Below are 19,004 nucleotides of genomic sequence, written 5' to 3' on the forward strand. Positions count from 1 at the left end.
GCGACATCAATTAGAGATTTATTGTAGTTGTTAATAGCCTGTCACTTGGTCATGTTTACTGACTAGCTATATCACGAGGGCACATGGCTCCACAAAAACAACATCATGAGGTAGAAGTGACCTTGTGGAGCAGATGGTATCAAAAAGTGGATCAACTTTGTGCTGGCAGACAGACGTCCTCCCTCCCAATCTTGAAAATATGGTGAGTCTGCCTCCTAAGCATCCTTCAGTGAGGCATGCTGCTGACATTAACCAAAAAAGGTAGCTTATCAAGGCCCTGCTCACCGTGAATCATCAGGAAAGTTCTATGGTTCAGGAACTCAGGCAGACAGGGGGAGAGCTCTCATTGGGCATTTATAGATTCCTCTACAGTGCAGTCTCACTTGATGTTTGATGGACTGAGCTGGCATGAACTGCAAATCTCCACCCGGTCATGAAGGGCATCGTTGCTATGAAAATCCAGATTGCAAAACAAAACAATGTCTGGGATTGAGAATATGGCCGCGTTCCAGAGCTGGCAGTGTTCTCTCTCTCCATCGGCCTAGATAATTTCATGTGGCGTTGCCCGAGGCACTCCATCACTGAAAATTAGCAGAGGACGAGGTGGCACTGTATACATGACATTCTAGCCGTGCCAATCCTCTGGATTAGCGGTCATTGTTTATTGTCTTCGGCCTTCTACAATCCCGCAAAAACAGAGGGGGTTGGCCCCAAACTCGCCTCGATTTTGAAATAAAAAAAACGAGAGTAAAATACACAACCCTAATATCGTACAAAAAGATGTTTGGGTTTTTAATAACAACAAAGACAGTGAGCCTGGTGAAAGCTTGCTTTTGTTAGCAGTGCTTATTAAACCAATCCTCGTCTTCAGTAAAATGAAGAATAGAAAAGAGAAAAGCAGGGGGAAAAAAATTGTTCAAGAAATCCTGAAGAGAGTTAAGTCCCAGTCTGAATTGAGCGTCCATAAATGGTAACATCCCCAGAAAAGCCGTGGTTATCAGGGACCTGAGAAAGGGACACTCTCTCAGCAAGTCCGCTCCACTGCTTCAAAGCTCTTGTGACAAGAAGCATTCATATTTGAGGAGCTTCAGAATTCAAAGGGCGCCAATTCAGCTGACCACATTAAGAAAAGAGGGTGAATATGTGAATAATTGAAACTGGGCTGACTGAAGGGAGACTATCCTTCCGCCTCTGCAGTCATACACACACACACACACACACACACACACACAAATAAAGATGGACTCATTGTCACAACCTGAAACTTTTAAGCGTTCCAGTTTCAGAAACCCAACCTTGAATTCTTCACAATCCAACATGATTCTCAAATTCAACCGCAACAAAAGACTGTACTTAATGGAGGGTGTTTTCAAATCAGCATATTGGTCACAAGTCAGCTCACATGGAAAGCAAACTGGCACACATCAGAGTGATTAAATCACATCACTGACTGATAAACCCTGGCAAAGGCACTGTATGAGTCTAGGAAGGCCTGGATGCGAAGAAGCTCCGACCGCACTGACAGATCGATCTCTGGATTCCCCCAACAACAGCGCATTAGCCAGCATGGGCCTCAGCATGGCCACTATTGGCTGGCACCATGTCACATGATAGGAGGCATTGTGGGGAGCAGGGCACGGGGTGTGCTCTCTGGCTGACTGGCTGTGTGACACTGATGCCACCGAGAAGCCGCGAGGCCACCCACGTCAACCCGGCGCAGATCTGCCAAACGGGCAGCAGTCATTGGCCCCTTCGAGTTCCGGGAGTCACTCTGATTGGCTGGAGGGGTGTGGGGAGGCGGGACACCGTTGTGAGAATTTAGACTTTGCAACTGAGAGAAAGAGACCAGTGCCCGCAAAGCTGACTCAAAATTGACGCATTCCTCAGGAAGAACTGCCTGAAAGAGACAGAAATCTGAGGGAAAAAAGGGCAGAAATGACAACAGAGAATCAAACCAAAAAACAAAAAAAGGAAGCCTTGGCAGTGCCATCCAGACAGTGAATATTTTTAATCTACTGACTGCTGTGACAAGCCTCCTGTCCTTGTGTCCTTCTGCATCTGAATCATCTTCCAACACTCACATAAAGGATCCCATCATTGGGATTATTTCCATCGTCATACCTGCCCACGGACTACAGGTGGAAATTAGCAATTGTTGCTATATCCTGACCAAACACATATTCTCTTGTATTAATGTTTATTTGTGCATTGTCCTGGTTTTAAATAAATACATTTCCAATTCCAATCAACATTTAGTGCAATTTAGTTACCTAACTTGATTGGCCAAAGATGTCAAGCCTGACACAACTGCACATCCACCTGCACGGTGCGCAGCTTGACTCATCCATAAGTGATCAACCGTATGCTACACAGTCTCGCTAACTACTGAGTTCTCAGCCCCATTGCATGCTTTAGTGTCTCAAAGGTGGATCATCAGACGCTTGTGTCTCTGTGTCTTTGAGGCTGGGGAAATGATTTTCCATTTAAGGGCAATACAACACTTTTGGGTCATTCCGTGTCAAATCATCCAGTGGCTGACAGGTCACCCTCTCCAAAAAAATCTGAAAAAAAAAATCACAGGTGTTTGTAGACCAAACCTATGCATAAAACCTTAAATAATATATCTGAATCACTAATGGTTCCAAAACTACATACAAGAGCAATTCAACTATGAACCATAAACTGTGTGTTTAGATTGGATATGTGCTGCAAACAAGTGACTCTTTTACTCTTCCATTGTATTAAAAGAGCACCACATGTGGTGCAAAGTGGAACTGCAGATCCAGTACAAATTCAGTGGATTTATAGACAATATTTTTCAAAAATCTTCTCAATGAAGAAACTCCGCAACAAGCCCAAATTTTGGACAAATGATCCTCACGTACAGAATGGTATATAGTAAAATTTAAACTGTTAACTGTCCACGTGGTGAAATGAGAAGATGAAAACGGGCTTTTTGAAAATCAAGCCTAATTTGAAAAAAAAAAAAAATGCTCTGAAAATATGGTAATGATACTAACCAAAGCATGGACATAACCTTATAATCAATATATGAGTGGGAAAAAAATCTGATGAATTTGTGTCACATACTTTTTGAATGAGAAGCCCTCAAAGGTGATGATGTCTTTTCACATAATGAATTTAACCCTTAGAACCCGATTGACGCAAAGTGCGTCAAAAAACACACCCTTTCTTCCTTGTTACATTGCTCCGCGACTGTTCATCGCAACGAGATAAAACCTTTATTGCATGACAGAGAAGAAGTGGGGCTTTCCAAAGAGACTACGACTTGTCTGTACGATCAAGTATGAAAATAAAAAAAAATCATGAAATTAAATCAAATTGCATCATATTTACAGTCTATACTTCTCATGTTCACCTGCGCACCCATTACTCGTTTGAATTACTCGCTGAATCCGGATCGCATAGATATGGCAAGCATATCAGATGAAAGGAGAAACAGGGCTATCCATTGGTACCATGGACCATCTTTCTGGCTTATAAAAACAGACGAAGTGACTGCAAAATATTAACGTCATGTACACAAACCAACGCTGCACACCCATTACCTCGGAGTAATTACTTCATGGACCCGTGATCGGATATATATGCCACGTATGTTAGATGAAAGAGGAGACACAGAGCTATCATTTGATACCAAATACATCCTTCTGGGTTATAAAACAGACAAAGTGACAGCAAAATAATAACTGCATATAGCTGGACTCACCCCACGTTTTTGTCTGTTTTTGTGGCAAAGCATGTTTATAATCCAACGCTATCATGTGTTTCTCTATGGCAAAACATGTTCATAATCCGGTTTTGAGATCCTAGCAAATTCCTGCATGGCATCCAATTCAAGGCTCACATTGCATCCCAATTTGTTCAACAAAGAAACACCTTTTTTGCCTTTACTTTGTTCATGGCAATGCAGTAAAAAGTTGAGAATCATCATGTGGTAGTCACAGTCACACATGCTAACAGGCAAACTTGGGTCAAGTCAGGTCAGATCAGTTCGTGTCACAGAGTGCAGAATGGTCATTTTTCATCGCTAAATAAAAAAATGGCATTTATTTCTGTAAATCACACACCACATATTTCTGTAAATTGCTCAGCCCCAGAGTATCCCTCCAACATGGCAATTATATTGCCCGTTTCAGGACAGTCTGCCCTACACACACATGAAATGCATGTAGAGCTATGAGCTTGCTGTGGTGAGATACAGGTCAAAATATAAGAATTTTTATAATATGATTTTTATATTTTAATTCTTTAAAAATCAAAATAAAATCAATGCTAGTACTAATACATGACATGATGGCAGATCTGGATTGCCTAGACTCTGCTGAAAAAAACAATATATAATATGTGTGTGTGGCACTTACAATGACCAGAATAAATCCTTATGAATAAAGGTAGTGAAAATGCCCTAAAAACAGCTTAGGGTTCTAAGGGTTAAAGCCATTTTCAGAGCTTTGCAGAGGGGAAAGTACACAAGATACATCTAATCCGGATTTTTTTTAATTCAACAGGAAAATGTACTTCTATTTACATAATTTCACTAATGTGTGTGAAATACCAAAAGAGCCAATAATGTTGGAAGTTGAACAAAAAGGATTGTTCACCACGACGCTTAAAATGACTTGAAGTTTCAAAGGGCTGTAGTTTTGCAACGATTAGTTATACAGATATACTATTTAAGATTTATGTACAGATTTGGAGGGGGGGGGTCACCTGCCAAATTTTGCTGAAATTGGGTGATTTCACACGGAATTACCCTTTTTAGAATTAAACAGAATGACCACATCTGACAACCACGGGGGTAGGAGGGAACAGACAGTCCCTTGATCATAATCAATCCGCACTAATTAAAACCAAACATACTCCCACAGTGAATTCCACCCCCACAGCATACACATACACACACACACACAAAAACACCCAATACACTACAGTCCCAGGGCATACATGTGCATGTAAACACATGCGAACAACCCCCTTTGCTTTGGACTCAAGGGATTATTTTGAGCCCCTATATGATGGAATATTCTGCTTTGTGTTTGCAAATGCAGATTCAGCTAGGCTACCATGCTGAGATATTAGCCAACGCTTTCAGGGTGGATCAAGGTTTTCAATTTCCACTTTCGTGCTAATTTGGAAACTAAAGCGCAGCGGCACAAGCAAAACAGCTATGTGCTTCAGAAATCCTTGAAAACGCTAAACCGTTGACGAAAGCAGAGTGAACATTACTAGCAGAGAGCAATAGAGGCCTAATTTAATTTGACGGCTCTTGCAGCTGGATGAAAATAAAAAGCACCATCCAAGCAAGAAACTGCAGCAAACAACAATCATATCCTCAACTCTCATTCGCAAACAGAGACCACAACAGAAAACAGTGGCACTCACAAACCTCTAATGGTCCACTTCCATGCTCCAGAGTGAATGCTAACAAAACTGCACAGCTCTCCATGACGAACACAAGTCTGCCAAATATTTCTGGAGAGGGATATTGCTGGAAGGAGGGGGGAAAACTCCCCCTGAAACTCACTGAGGAATGCGATCAATGAGGGCCCCATGGTACTCATCCCCTCACGGCAAATACTGGGCACAATGCAGGTAGTGTGAGAACTTAACTACATCCCAGAGAAAAGTGAGGAGAGGGAATGAGCTCTTACCTAGAGGGAATCTATAAGCCAAAATTGAGTGAACACATCAAGCTTAGATTGTTGGCTCCATTTCCAATTACTTCATAGATAACTGTGAATATATTTTTGTTTTTGTTGCTGTTCAGCTGCAAACAGTCTTTCAACGTTGTCCCTTACGTCGCCAGCACAATGTCTCGTTTTGGATGAAACAGGACGGACACTGTGCCACATCTTCTGAACGTGCAATAACCTCATCTCTCATCCTCCCAAGCAGAACAGACCCCATGCCAACACTCAGTTTGACAGTAAATAACTACCGGCTGTGTGTGTGTACGTGTGTGTGTGTGTGTGTGTGTGTGTGTAAGTGTACGCGTGTGTGTGTGTGTATCATCTGCGCATGTGTGTGTGTGTGTACAGTGGTGTGATGGGGTGTGTGGTGGGACAGCTTGGCATATTCATCTCCAGCAGGGCGATTAATCAGGTTGGCTAAATTTACCCCTGGGGTTTATTAACGGGGCCGCCGGACCGGGAGAGTAAACACATCACTTATCGGCCGGTGCGTCCAGCACTTTGTCGATTCCCTGCTAACAAACTCACCAACTGGCCTGGCATGGCAGCACTCTCCTCACAGTCACTCTCTCCACACACACACACACACACACACACAGTGTTTGGGAGGGAACACTAGGTATGGGTAAAGGTATTCGCAAAGGAATTTCTTAGTGGCTGTGACACAATATTGGACTCCAAACTACAGGCAAAAAGCACAGCCACCACTGCTTCCCCAAATCTCAGTTAAGAGTTTGCTAGTGTTGCTCAAATGAAACAAGCTTCGGTGCAGATATTTGTCAGGAAAATCTAATCAGGAAACACATGGGTGCATTCATTTCCTTTGTCCCCGCAGTACCATGAAGCAACAGCTCTGTTTAAATATTATCTCTCTGAATAACACTCACTGCTATGCAAGGAGCCTTGGTATTTTCAGCCCTGTGCATGCTTTTCACTCACATTTCTAGTTAGCATTCAAGTGTGTGTAGGTTTAAGTGATAAACAATTGAGCTTCGCACAAGCGTGTGCACACTCACACACGGGCTCAAGCTTGACTGCCGCACAGTGCACACCCTACCTCTAGCTCTTTCGAGGCAGATAGCCCGTGGGCGACTGATAGGCTTTCCCACAATGCACCTCTACATTCCCAGTGCTCCACTACAATCTAGGTCACAGCAGACATCCCTCCCTCTCCCTCTCTTTCTTTCTCTCCTGTGATGGGCTCAGCTATGGGAGCGGAGACCCCCTTCACTCTTGCAACACGAGACCCCCTTCACTCTCGCCTGTCAGTATGAGGCTGATGGCCGTGGGAAAAAGCAGCCACCTGAAGGTTACTCCAACTGATCCAGGTTAAGACATCAACACAGACACAAACACAAACATGCGCGCGCACACACACAAACATGCGCGCGCGCGTGCGCACACACACACAGCCATCGAAGAGGCATCTTGGTATTTTCCTGTCCTTTGAGCCATTTGTTCTAAGAGAGAGTGAGTGAACAAAAAAAAGGTTGGCTCAGAGGGAAAATGCTAAAAAGGGAGTAAGATCAGAGTGGCTAGCCAACTAGTCCAGAGAGACTCCATTATGGATCTGAAGACTCAGTGTTAACACAGACCGCAGCTTCTCCTCATCAAATAAAAAAAAGAAAGTCTCTTCATTGCCCCCTTTCAATCTGCCACTGGAAAAAGCCTCAGTAGTCTCTGAAGTCATCTCGAAACGGGCTCACCTCCCGGCTGCCTGACATCTATTTATAAACTGGCGGACGGAAAGCAGGAGGGAAATGACCCAGAGAGGGTTCCTTTCAATCGGAAGGCTCCAAATCACAGCTGCCCTGTAGGCCTCTGCTTGGGTCAAGCACGTGGCATGGCACACACACATTTAGGCCACAGGGGGTGGGAGTTGAGGCGTGTGTGTGTGTGTGGGCAGGGGGTTGGGTTTGTGGTTTGGCGAGTATGTTTAACATCCCCAGGTGGAGGCCTGACCCCAGGTTGACCTCAAGCTGACCTCAAGCAGGTCTGGGCTAATTCTCAGTCATCCATCCACTTCATTCATGTGGACCGTGGCCATCATACCCACTCTGCTATTTCGCTTAACCTAGCTGCATTTCTAATGCTGCACACATAGGCTCTCACTGCATTTCTGCATCCACCATGGCTCCCCATGTCAAAGGCAGCTAAATAAGCTTGTGCTTGTTACACCCAGTTGCCATAGTTACACAGAGAAAATTCTTGACAACTCAGTGAAGGCAGAAGGCAGTTATTTACACACAAAGTGTTGGATGTCTTCGAGACAGTCAATGAAAAGCAAGCAGGCTTAAAGAGGCTCCTTCCACTTGTCTAGATCTGTTTAGCTGCCCCTTGTGTGCACTACACTAGCAAATTGTAGGAGGATTTGTCTGCGAAAATGTTTCCCCCTTCAGACAATAAAATAAATCCCCAGCTCAGCTTTTCAATGGAAAGTCATTTAAAATGTCTAGGAGCATGTGAATTATTGTCTAGCAAAGAAAACAAATGGCCGAATAGCTTTGGAAAGTATGTGTGCACAAGGCGGGCGGGGTTCCCCTCTCTAAAGTCAACACAGGTTATCCTGGCATGCGTAACAAGTTAACATTTTTAAACCACTCATTTAGCAGATGCTTTTTATCCAAAGCGACTTAACAAAAATGCCTCATATTCAAGCTCCAGCACAGAGGAGAGACTTTAGGTAGGAATTAATACTGCATCAATCATTAGGCTACTAATTACTAGGCATGCTTAACTCACACATGATTCCTCAACAGAACACACACAAGCCTGTAAAGGACACATTCATACAGTGTCACAACCTACACAACAACAAAAAACTATGCTCATCATGAGATGGAGATTAGATTGGCTAATCTTTGTGAATCTTGGTCATATAATCACTCTTAATGACCGACTTGCTGTCAAGACCAATCTCCCTACAGAATCCACTTTAGGAGGATCAAAATCCTGCCGGCTCTCATCACCACCTCTCACATAAATAGGATGAAGGAGGGCATGAGATCAGGGTCACAGATTCCAATTTCTGAGATGGCCCAGGGACCATCCCTCTACGAGGCAGTGATGTAAGGAAATTGCCATCCTGATACCTGCTTGCCCTTCAATTACGTGTGTAATCCACACACATAAATACACTCACTAGTCCGCACAGTCTCCTTTTATACAGCCCCCACACACGTAATCTGTAAAAGACTGCCGAAATAAATTAGTGAATGAGTTGGCCCAGGTTTCTCCATCTTCTAAAAATGTACCTCAATCTACAAAGCAGCCTAGAGTCAGTGCAGTACCATTAAGCTAATTGCACCCATTAATACATATTTGCATGGATTTGGTTTGGTTTGTGCCCTCAAGGTCAGGCAATGCCTTGCCAGATCACAGGCAAGTGAGACTGGATTTAAGCCATTTGGCTAATCCCATAATCTAATCAAACATGAGTGTTAGCCACCATCGCTAATGGCAACATATTGCGAGGGGCTCAAAAAGTGTGTGCATCAATGAGTGAAAGTGTATACAGAAGACAGATTGTGCTTTCATCTTCAGCAGATCAAACAGGCATTGTAGGCAAAATCATGGAACAGTCAAAAAAAAATAATAATAGATAGATACAGAATGGAATAATAACAGCTTTTATCATACATCATGATCTTATGCAAGCAAGAACAGGGGAGGTCATTGGGGATGCATGATGTTTCTTGGTATATTAAAATATGAGCACTATTCTTACCGGCATCATGTTTGCAGATTTTAGGGGACGGGGGACATCAGAGCTTGAATATGGTCAGCAGCATAAGGATGTTGATTCTGACCCTGCCTCGAAACCACTTCAAAGGGTTGATACTGGGGTGTCCCCGATAGCTGAGAATGACACACAAGTCTGCGAGCAGAATTACATCGATGAAAATGTATGAATACCCTGGGTGGTCAACAAGAACTTTCATACAAATTACAATTAATGAAAATCCTTGTTTCATCAATTGATTTGACAGGTAACGTTAGAAAGCACTTAAAACGTAGCTAAACCAAGTGTAATCTTAAGGATGGTGTCGGTGTAACGTTGATTTAAACGTGTTGTAAACGTTACAAGATTAACGTTAAACTTCAATTTAACATTTAGATAAATATACAGCAACGTTAGCTGAGCAATACTACTATGACAGCCTTAATCAGATAACATTAGTTAGCATAGCTGGAAGCCCCGGATAATGTTAATGTTAGCAGGCAAAACAAACAAATGCGGACTAACGTTAGCCGTACAGATGCAAACTAATTCTGAATTATTGACGTGTAACTAAATATAATACCGAGATGCAATGTGGTGGACAATGGTCACTTTAATTACACATTTCTAGTAGCTAACGATACATTATTAGATAAGCTTACGTCAGTGTGTAGACCTGATTATTAGACAGTGAACTAGCTAGCAGCTAATTAGCAAGCAATGGACCTACCAGTGGCGACAGTAACGTTACTTTCACTCACTAGTAAACATCGTTAAATTTCAAATTCTGTGTATGCTGTTGTCGACACAAAAGAAGCAATGGTTTACTACGGACACTGGACTTAATTAAAACAACAATTACAACATGATGAATAGTGTGTGATACTTGTTTTGGCTATTTAATTCATTCGTAGTCACTCTCATTGGGTGGCTAACGCTAACCGTCTAACTTGCTAGCAGCGCACTTATCGCTAGCTAGGACCTACCAATACATTCCTGAGAAAACTATGGAGAAGCAAGCTAGCAAGACCAAGCTTTCAGTCATCCCGTACAAATTCACCATCTTGACAGATTGACCAGTTTGTAAAACAATTCTGACATGAATAACAAAATAACGTCATGGTCATAGCTGATTGTATGCGAATTAAAATATAGTTTGTGAATCAAAATAGCTTGGCAACTCACCAAAATCATCCAGTCATGATGATGCAGTGACGTTGATTCTCTTATAATTTTAAGCAAAACAATGTATGATTATGTGGATATAACTTAACCTAGTTTGCCAGTTAACTAATTATCGATTAAGTACCTAGCAAACACCCCAAAAGGCTATATTGTAGCTGACCAGCTAGAATTCTAACTTAAAAACACCTGGACCAGCGATGCATCGTTAACGTTGACTGGCTAATCGTCTAGCAAGCTACCCGACCGAAACTGGCTGAATATGCGTATTCGAAACATCTGGCAGGATGATCGAATATGTTTTTAACTATTAACGTTAAATAACAATAAAACGATTTCCAAGCTACTGCTGAAGTAGTAGCCTAGACAACGATGTATATCTAGCCAACGTTAGCCAGCTGTGGCTAATTCCCGATGTTTCTCCCAGCCAGGCAGTGCACAAAAATCCGTGACTGTCAGTGTAGTAAAGTGGTGTCACACGCTGACGCGAAATCTCAGGAATACACGGTATGCATGCCAGTCAAAACATTTTCGCACACATACACACACAATTTACCTAAGAGGAAATAACTATTCATTCTGATAAATAGAAATAACATAAGAGGTGCAGAACTAGTAACGAAATACAGATGTCATGGCCTTGAGACCTCAGTAATCCACTCATTAATAAAGCAAAACGCTGTTAAACATTATTGTCCTCTTAAAGAAAAGGCTGAAAGATTGCTGTGCTTAATTTTGCACCTAAAATTTCGTTGCCCCAACTTCTTTTGGAACTCACCAACATAGTCACATGACTCCTGATAGATTTACTGTATACTGTGGTAGCAAAGGTCCGGTTATAATTCTTCAGGAACTTGTGAACCCATTCAAAAGTAGGGCATGCTGATGCATTACACCATTCATTGTTCAAATGTATGCATGGTAGAACAATGAAATTGTGGCGTTACCAAGCACAAAGAAACTTGAATCGGTGTTAATGATAAACATGTTATATATTTGTATAGACTTTGACACTGATGTACAAGTAGACACAGTACATCATACCAAACCTCTTACGGTAGAATGATTGGCATTTCAGTCAAATATCAGAGTTTTATACAATTTTATTAACTGTACACAAGGTTGACTGAGTTCCACTGGTAATCGCTCATGTACTAATGGAAATGTACTGTTCATGGTTACTTTTTCATTTCATTGATTTCAGCTTAGCTTTCTCAAGTTCCAATTTTTCAATCTCCAGGTAGAGTTTTCTCTCCTCCAGGACAAGATTTTTGTGTTGCCTCTGCAAGATGTCGCTCATGGTGACGTCGCCGGCTGCCACAGCTAGACTTGTTGCGGTGGCGGCGGCGGCGGCGGCTGCTGCTGCGCTGGTGGCTGGCTTGGCAGTATGACTGGGGGCACTTTTCACAGCATGGGCACCTGAAAAGCAAATTAATTCATTATGGTTTAACACCCATCACACTGATACCTATTTAAATAGGTAACAGACCTCATGATGAAAGCTAAGAAGATCAAGGCAATAAAACTATTCTATTGGGGACAAAACCAAGGTTGGCTATTGGGATATCTCTGAACATTCATTTTGTAATGCAGTATGGCACAACTTCTAGACATTGCCTCTGGACTGATTCTGGATCAATTAAAAGCAGGTCCATAGATAAACACTGGAGTTGCATTTGAAAGAAGAAAAAAGGTTGCTTGATCCACAAACAGTGACTATGGGCAGTATCTGTCTGCATCCTATCCTGCCTAACGAGCATACATACTTCCACACCTGTAGTGAAAACGAAGTCTTCCGGACCATAAAGTTTCCCTTGTTCCATTAAGGCAGATTCTGCCTTAAGTTGTGCTAAATTTGAGTTGGTTAGGATAGAAGTCATAGTGGAATTTGACAAGTAAATCAGATATATGAGCGTGAACACATGTGATATTAAATGGGGTGAGTAGGTTAAACAAAACAGAAAAGAAAAACATGAATGCAAAGGTTCACAGACGTGATCCAGGACGTTGGTGAGGAATTTCATAGTGTTAAACATCGGAGAGATACATGCGCCCCACATGCATTCATGCATATATTTTACATAGCCATGGAGTGGGACCTCCTTGTAGTTTCCATACAAACTTCTTCCTGTCCCAGTTGTATCCGGAATCGGTATTTTTTCCCCCCTCCATCCACCAAGGGGCAGCGTGAATCTTAAACTCATTACAGTTCCACACACAAATCTGGTTTGCTACTGGAGGGTCAACCTAAAATACCTGAAGAAGAGTCATAGCACCAGAAGGCCCACAGCCCATTTGCTGGTTCAAATTTTGAACATCAACAACTGAATAAGAACAAGTGAAATGTCAGTCCTATGGCTCCACCTACTGCACGTTAGATGAGGAGACAGTGATTGTGGGCATAACAGCACCATCTAGTGGTCAGGTTTCTTTTTTTTTTTTTTTTTTTTAAATAAAATCTAATGTGGCTTAAAATGTCTATCACAAAGCTACTTAAAATAGAAGATTGGGCCAATTTATTTTGGCAAATGCAGACTTCACCAAACCTTTACGCAGTGTACAACTAAATAACAGGTTTGTGATAAGCTTATGGATTAAATTGGAACTGGATTATCAAGTTGAAAATTGCAGCCAATACACCAATCATTTGGAACCACACAGGCACTGGCTAGCAGTCTTTACCCCCATGCAGTCAGGCCGCTTAATGGACAGTCTACCCCCCTACTCCCCATAGGACATCCCTCTGTGACAATGTCTCTGTCCATTCACCCCCAATACCTGTGACCTGGACTTTGCATTGCTGCAAAAACACTCCAACAACCTTACCTCTATTAGATTTATTAATTATTGCACCAAGCACTTTACTGGACATAGCACTTTATGGGGTTTTCTAGGGGTAATTATGGTGAGCTAAATTAGGTACAAAGTAATGGGTGATTCATGGGGGATGTACATTGATATAAGGCAAATGGGGGAACAACTTCAAACTATATGCCTGTCTGTTTTTGCTCTAACAACATTTCCTGTAACAATGACAAATAAAAAAACTAAACTGAACAAGCAAAAGAAAACTGCCCCAGCCCTAAATAAAGTAAAGTAAAGCCATAAATACACAGAAATAAATAAATATATATGACTAATCAATAAGAATCATGTTAGCCATGATACAAATGTGGATTTAAAGAAAAGCTGAAAACAATAGAAACAATGAAGGTTGTGAAGTACTCAAGTCTGGCCTCAGCAGATCTGGGGCCTTATCTGCAGTGTTAATCTAACGAACAATATTTATGGTCCTCATTTACAGGTACCAAAGATCACTAGATAGGTCTTCAGTTGGTTTAATATGCAAGCTGTATATATTATATAGGTTACTTTTCTTCTCCCCATGAATAGAAATCATTTTTGCCAGTTACCCTCTTCAATATGAAGCAGTCCTTAACAGCCTGGGAGAGTCCTTATATTCAATTTGTTCATTGAAGAAATAAAAATCTGTTACAACGGAAAATCATATCCTGTTCATTCCTAGCACCTATGTGAATGTTTATGCAACCGGCCTGAGAAATTGTCCTTTGCATCCTATTGAAGACAGACAAATATCGAAAACCGACATCAACAACAGAAAGAGACCTCCACTCAGTCAGAATAAAAGAAAAATACTGCAAAGACGAAAATGTTCTCATTTGGTGACCCATCCAGGTCACTTTATTGAATCGTAAGAGACAGACAGAAAAGACATTTGAACGTAAAATGCAGGGATTTTAGAAGCCGTTTAAACAAGAAGTTGGAGGGAGGGTGACAGCTCAGCATGGTGGTCAAATCAGTGGGCAGGCTCTGCGAAGAATAAGGAGAGCAATTTCAATAGGAACTGATGTGATCATTGTGAAAACAGGGGCCGGTTGCATAAAACTACTTAAGACTGATGATGGGCCATTTCTCCTTAGGTGACCTGTTGATGCAGTACATGCCAGTCGCACAAACAGCAAGGTTTGCGTAACGAACCTGCCCTCGCTAGCGGTGCTTCATCCAAATTGCAAAGGGTGTTGGTGGTTGGGTTTATGGATGGAATTATTCTGCACACTACTGAAAAGTCTTTCCTTGGTCAGATTTAAACTGGCTATTAAAAGTGTTTGGCTATGTGGTTCAATTCTGCCGCAAAGGAGTGCTCCATGAGATATCTGGTCAAACAGGCTTGGTACAGAAATGCTAATAAAATGTTTCTTTCCAATATAGACCAGAGGTAATACCAAGTCATGGATAGGGTGAATTTCTCAATTCAGAGGCTTAACTCACTTGAAAAGACTGCACATCGAGTGACTCCTTAATTCATACATTAGATAGCACACACACACACACACACAAACTTCACTTGAGATTAGTTTTTTGAGTTATGAAGTAAAACTTGGTACTTCTGAAGTGAAACGCAGTTTGTCTACAGTTTAGGTAGAGGACGCATTTTATGAAATGAAAGAAAATGTATCACCTGCCAAACCTGTTAAACAAGTTTTAATATGCAAGTGCGCTTAAGGCTGTTTCCCAGCACTTCTACGTCTACCATTTATCTCTAATTTTACTTCTTTGAGGGCCGTGATCATTATGATCTCTATTGCTGCCATGGATAAAAAAAAAAAAAAAAAAAAACTTCTAATAAATGATCATCCAGTCAAGACCTGAAATACCATTGAGATCTTGCCCTCCATGGAGTTCCACTGTTGCTAGGAAAATAAATTTGCGGCATATTCCCCATCTCCTTGATAGCTTTATTTGCAAAAAGCACATTAACAGTGCGTTCAATTCAGTGGTAAATCTTTCACTAAACTAGTAGGATTAGAAATACAAATTCACGTGGTAGATGTATAATATAGTATCATGTAGATGAGTAATAAAATACATTTAACAAAATAAGTTTGCAATTCACCACAACCATCTTTTTCAAAATGGCATTTCATAGGGCTCATTTACGGCACCATCTAGAGATAGCCAATTAGGTGCCACGTGGAGACAGCGTTGAGTACAACGGTATGTCGTTTATGCGGATTGGTGGTTGAGCTGGCAATTTCCTGCTGGGAGGATCAGCCAATCCACACAGAATACATAATTTGTGGCCAGCGGAAATTCGACACCTAAACGGATTGAAAATAGTGCCAGAGGTGAGCATGTCAGACGACACCTTTAAAGATGGTGGCAATCAGCTGGGATCCTAACTTGCTGAAGCTTACCCTCCGAATCCCAAACCCGTGGTTTGTCTATAGCCACCAGGGTAGAGCCAGAGGATACGGTCATCTAGGATGAGAGGTTCCCCCAACACCTAGTCCAAAGTCACAGAGATATGCCTCTGCTAGGGCTAACTTTGACACATCTGAGTGAATACTTTAAACTTTAAAGCTTTGCCTTAAAATGGGTACATGAAGCCAGTACAACAATATGCTGCTAGCAAGTCAGATGCAAGCCTCGTCACGAAGGAATACCGATTTATTTTTAACCAAAAATACTACATTAACATTAATTCAGTGCAAGTGATTTGATTAAACATTAACCAAAAACAAAAGAAATAGCTGACTTCATGGGTTAGCTGTTAGCATTAAGCCTTAAGCATTATAAACAGAGGAAGCAGAGAAAGAGTGGCTTGATCACTGAAATGGTACCAATTTCTACTTTAGCAGCAATACCGACACTCGTCAAGGATATGTATTTAGCTTGTGGGGAGGTAAAAAGAAAGACCAAAAAAAAAAAGTATATATACACCGGTATATATATTTACACAAAAGACCTGTAGGCTGACCATCCCTAAAGAAAAGGTCATTCTAAGGTCAAATTCTACTGCAGATACAAAATCCAAAGCAATAAATGCCTTTCCCCCATCAACATTTTGAGATGAGATCTGGGCATTAAAAAAAAAAAAAAAATACAAATTTTCAAAGAATCACCTTTCTCCATAGATTTCCTCAATAAATGAATTACAATGACTTATGATCTAATGACTGACAGAATGAAACTACATAATTAAAAGTTAAAAATAGAAACTAAATTTATGGCAAGACAGATGGCTTTACCATGTTAAGACAATGGCCCAACAAAAATACATGGGCAAAATGATGGCTGCTCAAAGCACACAAAGCATGCAACATATTTGTACTATGGCATGTTCTTGTGGACTGTGCAACTGACTGGTTTGTCATTACCACATGAAAATTAAGACTACCTTCTAACAAATGGGGACATTTTTAACCCTCTCCATTTTAAGCCCTGAGGACGCTGACCTCAAAAGACAGGCATCCTCATTAACGTGCCTAGAAGGACACAACTACAATGCTGCAAACTAATCTACTCTTATTGTAAGGACATTATGGTCTCACAAGGTGCTGGCTTAAAAAACAACCTGCCAACTACTGCACCCACTACAGAGCATGGTCTAGACGATGCTACATGATCCAACTGATATTTGGTAAATCACTCTTTACAATTGGTCATGAGAACTAGCTCAACTTCATTCTACCCATGCACCAGTCGGTCATGGTGAAGGGAAACATATAGCATGATACACAATAGTAAGTAATCTAAAATCTTACAATTTCTTCTGTTCTTCTGTAACTACAGAGGTCCAATTTTTCCACATACTTTGCGAATACATTTAACTCTGGTGCAGTCATGTTGCAATACCGGGGCCAATTATCTCCTAATGTTCTGTGAGCAATATAGATGCATCCCAATTTACTGCTGTTTTTCCAATTACAAGTCACTTGGTTCTCCCATATTGCTTATTCAATCTCCTCAAGAGCACTCAAATGCAGCACCAAAATAGAGTGATTGCTCTGTTGTCTTACCGATTCTTGATTAGGACTGAGTCTTAAGCCTCTTTATGCAACCGGCCAAGAGATTTCAAATTGTCAATGAATTTGCACAAGATATAATAAAGCAATAATGTCATTAAATAAGCAAGGTTGGATTAAGATTGAACAAAATTATCCTGACACATGTGTTGTGGAGCATACTTGAATTGAGATAGTCCAATTGGATTACACTTACTTGAATCTACAGCAGCTTTCTTTCCTGCAAACAGAGAAAGACAGACATATTACGAATTATTATTACGAATTATGAAATTTAAAATGCAAGACAATTCAGCAATGACAGGGTTCAAGTTCAAAGATTTGATATGTTCAAGCAACACTAGAGTCACTGTAAAAACATAATTAATACAGACATACATACATACATACACATACATACTGACCTACAACTTTTCAAGCACAAACCTTCATTTATTCATTCATTCATTCATTCCTCCCTCCCTCCCTCATAACTTCATGCATATGTTAACTAACGCACCTCCGTAGGACACCTTGTAGTACAGGAACGTCATGACTCCAACACCAACCCACATCTCCTGATATGCCTTAGTGTAGTAAGGGCTCATTTTGGCCCACCAGCCTGCGAATGCGCCAGCCATCTGTAAAAATGAAACAGTGGCAGTAAGACAAGGTTACAAGATCCACCATTACCATCTTCACTGACATTCCCTACACAATGACATCTCGTTTTAAAACGACAACGCTAAGAGGGGGGAAGCAATCAAATTCATTATCATACGTTGACCATGACTTTCCCAGGACATCGCTGGACATAGCCAACTGGCTAGCTCGCATGCTTTCATCTTGTTGTAACGTAAGTTAACGCTGCAAAAAGTTAACGTTAGCTCACAGGCTGTCAAACGTTAACATGTCAAGAGCCCGAAAGCTAGCCGTTTTCGTCATTTTGAATAGAAATGACTTAGCCGGTCAACGCACCTACCAATTGAAGAAGGAATAGATAGCTAATTGAACGAGCATTTCAATAAATAACATTGGTCAGTAACGTTATAGGTAACTCCTCTGCTAATTTCACAAACTAATCTGATTGAGCTAACTAAAAATGCCGTTAACATTAACTAGCTGGCTAGCCATCGTTTAGGGTAGTGAGGCCATGTTACAAGGAGACACCGTAGTACGATGACATTAAATAGACCATTTAATTCCACAGACATTCTGCCATTGGTCTTGCACATTAACACGATTCCTCGTCTCTACAATTGCACAGGTAAATGTTAAATAAAACACGACTCACCTTCAGCTTCTGTGTGCACTGTTCTGTCTGGAGGTCACAAATTCAGCGCTGTGCCGCAATGACTTCTGGGAAAGAACCAAGTGGCGGATGCACTCAGGATGGACCATGCTGATAGATTTATACCAACACATCGCCACCTAGCGATGTCCTCCAATTGTGATTTGATCAACCTTGATGAATGTGACGTACACACCCTATAGTAAACAATCCCTATGTAAAACAAAGTTACAGTGACTAACGAAGACTGCTGTCCACGTTTGCAGTTCAGATCACCATTAAACCTTACG

General features: G+C 41.3%; 2 protein-coding genes across 5 annotated transcripts in view; both read right to left on the minus strand.

Moving 5' to 3' along the window:
- Positions 1-11,060, minus strand: part of ppp1r13bb (protein phosphatase 1, regulatory subunit 13Bb) — a 58,390-nt gene extending 47,330 nt beyond the window's left edge. For all 4 annotated transcript variants that reach the window (XM_048250789.1, XM_048250787.1, XM_048250788.1 and 1 more), the window contains exons 1-2: positions 10,621-11,060; positions 9,442-9,591 (exon numbers count right to left, since the gene is read on the minus strand). In XM_048250789.1, the coding sequence (XP_048106746.1) occupies positions 9,442-9,450 (9 nt within the window). In that variant the 5' untranslated portion in view covers positions 9,451-9,591; positions 10,621-11,060. The remainder of the gene's footprint in view (positions 1-9,441; positions 9,592-10,620) is intronic.
- A 642-nt stretch (positions 11,061-11,702) lies between these two features.
- atp5mj (ATP synthase membrane subunit j) lies at positions 11,703-18,822 on the minus strand. Its single transcript, XM_048251182.1, has 4 exons — positions 18,718-18,822; positions 17,944-18,064; positions 17,641-17,664; positions 11,703-12,036 (listed from the first exon to the last, which is right to left on the minus strand). Exons 2-4 carry the CDS (start codon positions 18,062-18,064, stop codon positions 11,804-11,806), a joined length of 378 nt encoding a protein of 125 aa, XP_048107139.1. The 5' UTR covers positions 18,718-18,822; the 3' UTR covers positions 11,703-11,803.
- Between the last annotated feature and the right edge of the window lie 182 nt (positions 18,823-19,004).

The sequence above is a fragment of the Alosa alosa genome, chromosome 8, assembly GCF_017589495.1.
Source record: "Alosa alosa isolate M-15738 ecotype Scorff River chromosome 8, AALO_Geno_1.1, whole genome shotgun sequence".
NCBI classification, from domain to species: domain Eukaryota; kingdom Metazoa; phylum Chordata; class Actinopteri; order Clupeiformes; family Clupeidae; genus Alosa; species Alosa alosa.